The sequence below is a fragment of the Acyrthosiphon pisum genome, chromosome A1 (assembly GCF_005508785.2).
Source record: "Acyrthosiphon pisum isolate AL4f chromosome A1, pea_aphid_22Mar2018_4r6ur, whole genome shotgun sequence".
Classification (NCBI taxonomy): Eukaryota; Metazoa; Arthropoda; class Insecta; order Hemiptera; family Aphididae; genus Acyrthosiphon; species Acyrthosiphon pisum.
Window position 1 is genome coordinate 23,384,310 of NC_042494.1, and position 9,442 is coordinate 23,393,751.

The 9,442-nt window shown below is 27.8% G+C and overlaps 1 protein-coding gene across 1 annotated transcript in view; it reads right to left on the reverse strand.

The window, feature by feature from the left end:
• Window positions 1-8,672: 8,672 nt before the first annotated feature.
• Window positions 8,673-9,442, reverse strand: part of LOC115033513 (SCAN domain-containing protein 3-like) — a 2,839-nt gene continuing 2,069 nt past the window's right edge. Inside the window, exon 4 of the mRNA XM_029486196.1 lies at window positions 8,673-8,696. Coding sequence (XP_029342056.1) covers window positions 8,673-8,696 — 24 coding nt within the window. The remainder of the gene's footprint in view (window positions 8,697-9,442) is intronic.

Sequence of the window (9,442 nt, forward strand, 5' to 3'; positions counted from 1 at the left end):
CATGAATACTGGGTATACATGAATAAAATAGGTATACTCCGTACCAAATAAGCGCGCACCGGGGGCCACGGGCAAAACCGGTTTTGTTACGTAAATTTGGTGCGCTATATTATTTGGTACAGGGTTTAGTTGTCTTCATACGTATATATTACGTATTCCAAGTTTCAATCGTTTAGCAAATAGATTCTTCGGAATCTTAAGAAATATACCAAAAAACTGGTCCACTTCACCCCATCCTATTGTACCTATTTAGTATATTATTATACCAGGGGCGCACCCAGGATTTTTTTATTTTTTTTTTTTTGGGGGGGGGGGCGGGGCTAAATTCAAATAATATTTATATTAATAGGTAGTATTTATTTTTAAATAAGAACAGAAATCTTAAAGCTTGTTTTCAATCTTTTACTAACTAAGTTTGTTTTTTTGTTCCGGTTTTAAGTCGCGCCGTAGCGGTGATGTTATACCTGTAAAACATAAATATTATTTATTAAATTATGAATAATAAAGTGATTGTTTTTTATAAATCTAACTTTTTAAATTATAAAGATGAGACACCTTGGTTCTTTTTTCCCCAATACTGAGAGTACTTCTAATGTTTGAACATTGATTTCTCTGTGAATATGAAGCATAGCTAATCCATTCAGTCGATTCTGACTCATCGTATTTCTCAATTAATTATTGGGCTCTATTTTTGTATCAAAAATTCCATAATCTTCATGCGATCTTAAAGGCAAATTTTGACGCCCACATAAAATTACTGTTTTTATAATTTGTTTAAGTTTCTCCGAATTCTCTAAGGCTTGTTTTTGTGAATCTTTGTCAATTTGTTTATTGATTGGTAACAATTTTCCACCCATAATATCAATAAAAGTATCATATTTTAAAGTTGCATCTTTATGATAATTTAAAAGTAAATGTTTTTCAAATCGTTCTAAAGCATTTTTCCAATTATTGTATCCTGTTTTAACTAATTGATTAAGCGCTTGCGAAGAACAGTGACCAGCATTTGAAGGGGTAAATAAAACACACGTCTTACAATAGACACTATTTTCCAAATTCGAATACGCCAACCATTTATATTTTATTTACCAAAATCGATTAAATGTTCTATTTTGAGAACCTATTTGTTGAGCTTTAAAAGTATAACTATTATCGGGAACCCACATATTTTTAATAACATTAATTTTTTCGTGATCACTCATTTTTTTGTTTACATATAAAGATATATCATATTTTGGTACTATGTTATTACCGTAATTTAGTTGAACATTACATTCATTTGATGTAGCTGTAGCATCATTATTTATTTCTGATGAATTGTCTATAGCAACTGATTGTTTTTGGACTTCTGCAGGTGTGCTGTGTGACCCAACTTTAAAATAATTTAATAATGATCCAGAATTATTACGTTTCATTGTATTTAAATTTTAAATCCACTTATTTGAATAAACAAAAAACAATTAAAAATGAATAAATAAATAAATAAGCTTGCGAAAAACCAACGATATCGACTTGAACAGTTGTACGACAATAGGTACTAGTTAATCTACTAAATAAGTAATAAAATGAAAGAGGAATTTGTGAACGCAAAGATACCGCAAAGATAAATTGTATCGATAAAAATGTATAATCTAGACGTTTCCGGTATCCTACACAGTACACAGTTTCAACTAACGACGTCGTGACGATAATAATAGACAACATAGGTCTCTCCCGGGGCCCGGAATGACAGGTATAAATATAATATAATATTATGTTATACCTAATGTTTCAATTTCGATAGTTGATAATTTTTTTTTATAACAATTTGAAGTCAAATGTCAATTGTCAATAAACCTAATAAAATTATCAAAATAATTGGGGCTAGCCATTTGGGGGGGGGGGGCTATAGCCCGTTAGCCACCCCCTTGGGTGCGCCCTTGTATTATACTATAGCAACCCCTCTCCCTAGTTCCCCCTCATAATTGAATACAATTGGAAATAGTGTCGATGGACACCTCTCCAGGTTTGCCCCCTTCCCTTCCCTCATGCTGCCACGTCTAATACACAAATGTTAAACTATTTACTCATTGTATTATTATTGTGTATACAGATCGTAAATATCTTTTACTAATAAATAAATTTAAAAAAAAAACACAAGTGTTATTTGTGGTTTACAATGAAAATTCGTAATTTATTACAGTTTATTATAACTTATAGATAACTTTGATAAAAATCAAAAAGTATTTGATCATAATCTTATATTTCAAATTATTTTTTGCAAATATTGTAAATATTATTAGAAAATTAATATGATAAATACCTATAGAGTTCTATCACTAGTAACAACAACAAACCTTACATACCTATATATTATTTTAATTTTCAGATTTAATGAAGTACGGGTTGAAGCTTTAAAGCGGTTATTAGTGTTTCAACCACACGAGTTTTGAATTTCAATATCTCTACTAAAATATAACTGTAGTAAACACAATTTTACTAAACATATATGTTATATCTTTAATAAAATTACACTTTTTAATTATATTAGATCGAAAATAATTTAAACTTAATTAAAAATTTCAACTTTAAATGCTTATAAAAAAAATTTTACATGCCTACTATGCATTTTTAATATTTTTCAACTAATATTATAAAAACTTTTGGGGAAACTCGTATAAAATTGTTTTATCTTAAACATTTCAGACATTTTTTTGTGAATAGGTATCTGGTTATAAAATAATTTGCAAATTGTTGAGATTGTAATGAATTTTGTTAAAATTTTAACTTTAAATGCTTATAAAAAAAAAATCGTGCTTATGTATTTTTAATATTTGTCGACTGCTATTAGGAACTTTATAATTAATTTTCAAGCTTTTTGACCCAATTTTATTGACATTCATAGAAAAAAATTTAAAATAAATGACAATTTGAAATGTCTATAAATCGCTGAACTTGAGTCAAAATATTTTGAACATTTTATCATGGTGTATAGAAAATGATAAAATCAACATTTGGTGAAGATTTCAAGTATTAGAGAATCTTGTAGTAGGTACCTAGCTGAGTATATGTTCGATGATTTGCATTCCTCATACTTGTTTGATGAGGAGGGTTGGTTTTACCCTTCGACCATATAAACTAAATTAGTGACCTCAGTAGACTATATTTGTACGTGTCATATACTCATCTTATTAAAATCTATACTAATAAATTCTCTAATATTATTAAATGTAAATAACTAAATTATCAATAATTATTAAGTACTATTTAATTAAACATTATTTTAATAAATTCAACTTTGCCACCGGTAGTGCTGTAGATAAAAAAAGTGACCAGATCACGTGATAAGTGACTTGGATTCATTTCGTCAGTCATGTAATCTTGTAATAGCACTTTTATAACGGATCGTTGGGCAACCACATAGGTGTGCGCAGGGGGGATGCCGGGTATGCCATGGCATCCCCTGCAGAGTTATCATAACCATATAGTTTATAGTTGTAAATGTTTTGATTATAAATTAGAACCATGAACTAACATAGTTCATAGAATCTTAGTTCAAGAATTTAAATATTTTGATTATTTTTTTATACTATTGAGACAAAATCAAATATTAACTAGATTTCATAATTATATTTTCATAATCACCACAGGTATACCTATAAATAATAAAATTATAATATTATAGTTGAAATCAAAATCCACTATTTTCGCGAGAATTGCGGGTTTTGTCACCAGGACACTCAAGCCCATGCGGTATTGTTTATTTTCATACTTCTTCTTCTTCTTAGGCGTTTACAGGCCATTCAAGCCCATTGCCGCAACAAACACTTGCCTCCACCAGTGTTGAGACTTATCTAGATAAATATATTAATTATCTATTATCTTATCTAGATAAAAATCTAAATGTTATCTATTTATTTATCTTAGATGAAAACTCCAGTCATCTACTGTAATTTATCTAGATATGTTTTTTTTATGTTTTAGAAATTATTTTCATTATTTTTATTATTACTTATATTTAGGTTTCTGGTAATACTTACTATTTTAGTTTGTGTCGTCGCGTTTGTGATCGACGACGATCGGACGATAACAATTTCTGTTAGAGTCTATAAATTATTATTACTAGGTGATCATATAAGTATGATAAGTACCTACATAACCATATAACTGAGAAAGAAATAACAATATAAAGTACCTAGTGAAGGAGCCCGAATAACGAACTGTATACATATATCTTACTACTTTGATTCTTTTCTCGCTCACTCTACCTATGTCGTACCCCTGACCTCTCTCTACGCGCTGTCCATTAGTTAATAGTTTATAGGAATATGGTCTATGGTATATTATTTATTACTCTATAGTCAATAGTCTATACTATAATAAAGACACATTCGTACCACGAAATTCCAAATGCTGGCAGATATGTGGGTAATTAAAATAAATTAAATGATGTCAGGTCGAAACGTGGAAAGTCTAAACTCCCTAGAAATTATAAATGACTAAAAATAATTATGTCGTTGAAAATAAATCCCTGGATTACGTAACATTACATGGGTTCAAGTGTACAACACATGCTGCTCCAAGTGGAACATTTAGTGTAGTTTGTTTTTAATTATCAGTTAGTTATTACGGCGAAGTGTGAAATATAAAATAATAGCTGATCATTTATATTTTTTGTATTGGTCATTTCATAAAATATAAATATGAAACGTTTTTTGGTGACTACGTCTTCAACAGACAACAATTTTTCAAAAAAAAAAGCTATTGACGATCCTGACTCAGAAGTGGAAGATGAAGTTTTACCAACAGAAGCTAATCAAATAAATGTATCCCCAAATTATTTATTTAATGGCGAATTCTACATTATCATATCCAATGATGGCAAAAAATTAATTGCGAAATGTGTTAATTGTTTGAAACCCATACAAGGCCAGGTTAATTCTACTGGAAATTTTCTTAGTCATATTAAGGTAGGTATGTTTTTTAAATATTATTTTAACTTTTAAATGTTTAAAGACAAATACCTTGATGGTTACTACTTACTACCTACTTTGTGTATATTAATTAGGTACTTCATTTAAATATGTTTAATTTATATCTGAAATTATTTATACCTGCATTGTGCATAATAAGCTAATGTATCCATATGTTTATGTTTCCAATTTCTATTGGAGTGAAGTACTAAATCTTTTCACGTAATGTTTATGTCGCAATAAATATGCATAAAAATATTTGTTTGTTATAATATAATAACTGTATTAAAACAATAATTATGGTAAAATATTCTACATGAAAAGAGTGATTTCATTTCACTATGTGAATATGACTCATACTTAGCTATATATTATAATATTATGTAATATAAATATTAGGTAGGTAGCTGAATACTAATTTTTTTTTTTGGTTTTAGCTGAATTTATTTTAATTTTTGGGTACATATAGACAGTTTTATGAATTATATTTTTAAATATAAATTAATTGCCTATAATTTTAATTTTAATTTAGTATCAAAACCATATAAAAGGTATTAAACAGTAGGTAGTGTAGAAGATTTTCAAAGAAAAATAAACTGATATTTTTCATATTTTATATTTTACATATATAAATATATAATATTATATAAATTCATTTTTCTTTTTTATACCTAATAAAATACCCTTAACCCAATTACCCTACACACATCTACCTAATATTAAAGGTATTATAATAATTATTATTAATATTTATACTTTGTACACCTACCTATTATTTATAGTTCAAACATCCATCAATACTATCCAAAGTAGAAGAAAGTAAAAGATTGTTTAAGAACAGTAAACAAAATAATGAAACAGTTACCCATAAACAAATGACATTGACTTCTTTTAAAAGCAGTATCACAAAACAACATGTAAGTTTAAATCTAAAACTGTGAGTAGGTATATACAGAATGTTTAATATGTATGAACTTAAAAGTTTTATCTTCCATTAAAATATAGCTCATAATTTATATGTAAATACTATATATTTTTTTTTTTTTTAATTGGTCCTTAATCCCGGAATCTATGGCCATTAGCTGTTATAGTAGGTTGTAAGGTGGTGCTGGTAGGGTTTTTGTTGTGGTGGAGGTTTACACGTGAGTGTTTGTGTTTGGCAGAATTTTGAATGGGGCACCTGTTACAACTTATTTTAACAGGTATAATATTTAATAATATTTATATTATTTTAGACTATACTAATGACAATATTGACAGTAATTTTTACAAGCAATATGTCCCTTATTATTAATTTATCATACTAAAATAAAAAATATTATAAAGAATAGGTAGGTACTTAAAAAGTTCATACATATTGAATTTAAATTATACACATACTGTATTGTATCTTAATTATTATGTTGTATTATTGTAACTTGTCTACATCATGGAATAGTTTATTTATCCATACAAATGATTAAAGAAAGAACTATTTTTTTTAGATAAATCAATTAGTGTTCAACTATATTGTAGAGGAAATGCGACCTCTAGTCACTTGTGAAAAACCAGCCTTTCATCGTCTCATTAAAGGACTAACAGGAATTACAGATACAGCTTTACTTCCAAACCGTAGAAGTTTATCTAAAGAGCTAAAACTTAAGTATAATAATTATGTATCAATGTTAACTAGTTCAATTGATAAACAAAATTACATATGTAACACTGCAGATATATGGAGCGCGAATAACAAAAGTTTCATGGGGATGACTTGCCATTTTATTGATAACAAAACATATAAACGTTATTCATATGTATTAGGTTGCAGAAGAATTAAAGGCAGCCACAACTTTTTAAATATTGCTGATGTCATAAATGAAATCTGTGAAACTTATCAAATAAACAATTCTAAAATTAGTCATATTATCACTGACAATGCAAGTAACTTCGGAAAAGCTTTTCGTACATTTTCAAGTGTTTCTACCACTTCATCTGATTGCAACTATCTAGGTGACTTTAATAGTGACACAGAAACACAATTTGATAGTGATCATTCAAATAGTGACACTGAAAATAATAATAACTCTGATAATGTTGAGTATATTAATGTTGGTGATTTGCTTTCTGAGTCAAATAATTTAAGTAACCCGGAATATAACAATATTTGTTTGCCCAATCATTTAACTTGTTGCGCACATACACTGAATTTAATAGCTACTACAGATATTGGAAAAATTAAGGATACAAATTATTTAAAAATGTCTAAAATTACTTTTAATAAATTGAATTCGTTTTGGAATCTACTTAGTAGGAGCACTGTGGCCTCGGACAAAGTGTTTGATCATTGTAAGGTTAAATTCACAGTCCCAATAATTACTAGATGGAACTCAATGTTTATCGCAGTAAAAAAAATATTAACTTTTAAAGAAAAACTTATTATTGTATTTGAAGAGTTGAATTTAGTTAAATTAAAAATGGCAGAATGGATATTTTTAGAAGAATATTCTAAAATAATGGAGCCATTAGCAGTTGCTTTAGATAAACTACAAGGTGAAAAACGCAGTTTTCTTGGATATGTTGCTCCAACTATTATTGTTTTAAAACGTTTATTAATTCAATCAACACACTTGCAGTACTGTAAGCCTTTAAGTTTATGTTTAATTTCTAGCCTCGAAAAAAGGTTTGATTATTTGTTTAATTTAAGTACTCCGAAAAGCAAAGATTTTATTATAGCTTCTATGAGTCATCCAAAATTCAAGGGGAGTTGGGTTCCAGTTAGATATATTGATTTATGCAAACAATTATTCATAAATGAATGTAAATTAATAAATAATAATTCTGATTTTACCGAAAATGTATACTCTTCTGATAACAGTGATACTAATAGTGATTCTGAATTCTATAATAGTGTATGTTCCCCAGATAAGGATAACTCATTAATTTATGATTCCAGCAACCCAGAGTTAGCTGTTAGAAATTCAAATATATCAAGTGTTCAAGCTTTATCTTTTTTAAACTCTAAAAAAACTGAACTAAATGTATTGGATTCATTTCCTGTGGTTAAAAAAGTATTTTTTAAATATAATACTTCAATACCATCCTCTGCGCCAGTTGAAAGGCTCTTTAGTGGGGCTATTCAGGTCTTAACTCCAAGGCGTAATCGCCTTGAAGATAAAAATCTTGAGATGCTTCTTTGCTGCAAATGTTTAATGCAACAAGAATAATTTTAATTACTTATAAAGGGTATATTATATTATAAGAATTTTAATGTATGACAAAAGATAATTTATAAAAAAAAAATATTATTTAATATTTTTTGATAAGTGCCTAATATTATGTTTTTCTTGAAATAAAGTGTCACAGATAATTATTCATTTTTAAGACATGTTACTGTCCATTGAGCATATTATTATTATTATTATTATTATTATTTTATTATTATATTATATTAATTGTATTGTTATTGCTTTGAGCAATGAATTGTTACAACTCAAATAAAAAACTATAAAAAGTAATATAGTAATTTGTTAAAAAGTGTAAAATTTACTTATTTTAAAATAAAAAGTGTATCATTATTATTATTTTATTATTATTACTTTATCATACTTTACTTGGTTTAAATATAATATAATATAGTAGATGTTTTTAAGTTGAAAGCTTTGATTCAGTGTAGAAAATAATACATTGGATTTTTTTAAAAATGCACCTGAAAAAAACATTTTTTAAATTATAGAAGCAACATTAAGATTGAAAAACTTTAAACACCTTAAACAAATACAAAATGCTCTTTACATGATAAGATTGATGCATCTTATTAATCTTAAACAATTTAAATTTAAAAATATTGTTTTTAAAAATGTATCTGCTTTTTATCTAATAAATAGATAATTTTAGTAGGGCTTATTTTTATCTTTATCTAGATAGATTTTTGGTCTATTATCTTTCTCTTTATCTAGATGACAAACTATTTATCTAGGCTCAACACTGATTATTTGATATACTTTTGTGCAAAAATGCAAAAAAGGGCTAAGGCTCATACGTTTGTGTTTCTTTTTACATGAATACATGAATACATATGTATAAGATTTTTTTGTTGGTATAAAAATATTTGAATATTATATTATATTCCCAAATTATAATGGTATAATAAATATGCAAGTGTTAAAAATTTTTTTATTGAAAATATTTTATTCTCAAAACCTAACCTAACTACCTAGTCAATATGACGTGATGAAAAAAAAGAGATAGTAAAATGAAGGACATAATACAATATTTAATCTAATACTATAAAATGAAGATCAGCTGACTACGAGAACAGCTAACTCAGGGCGACCCATGGAACGGAAAGCGCCGGCTATGATGAAACCGTGGCGTAAAAAAAGAAGCACCGCTCCGTTTCTACAGTCCGCCCGACCCGTTCCAGACGATTCCTTGACGCGCCCAATCACGTACCTTCGCCGCGGCGGTGGCGGTCGGTTGGTTTTCAAATGCTTTTTCCGCTGTTTTTCGCC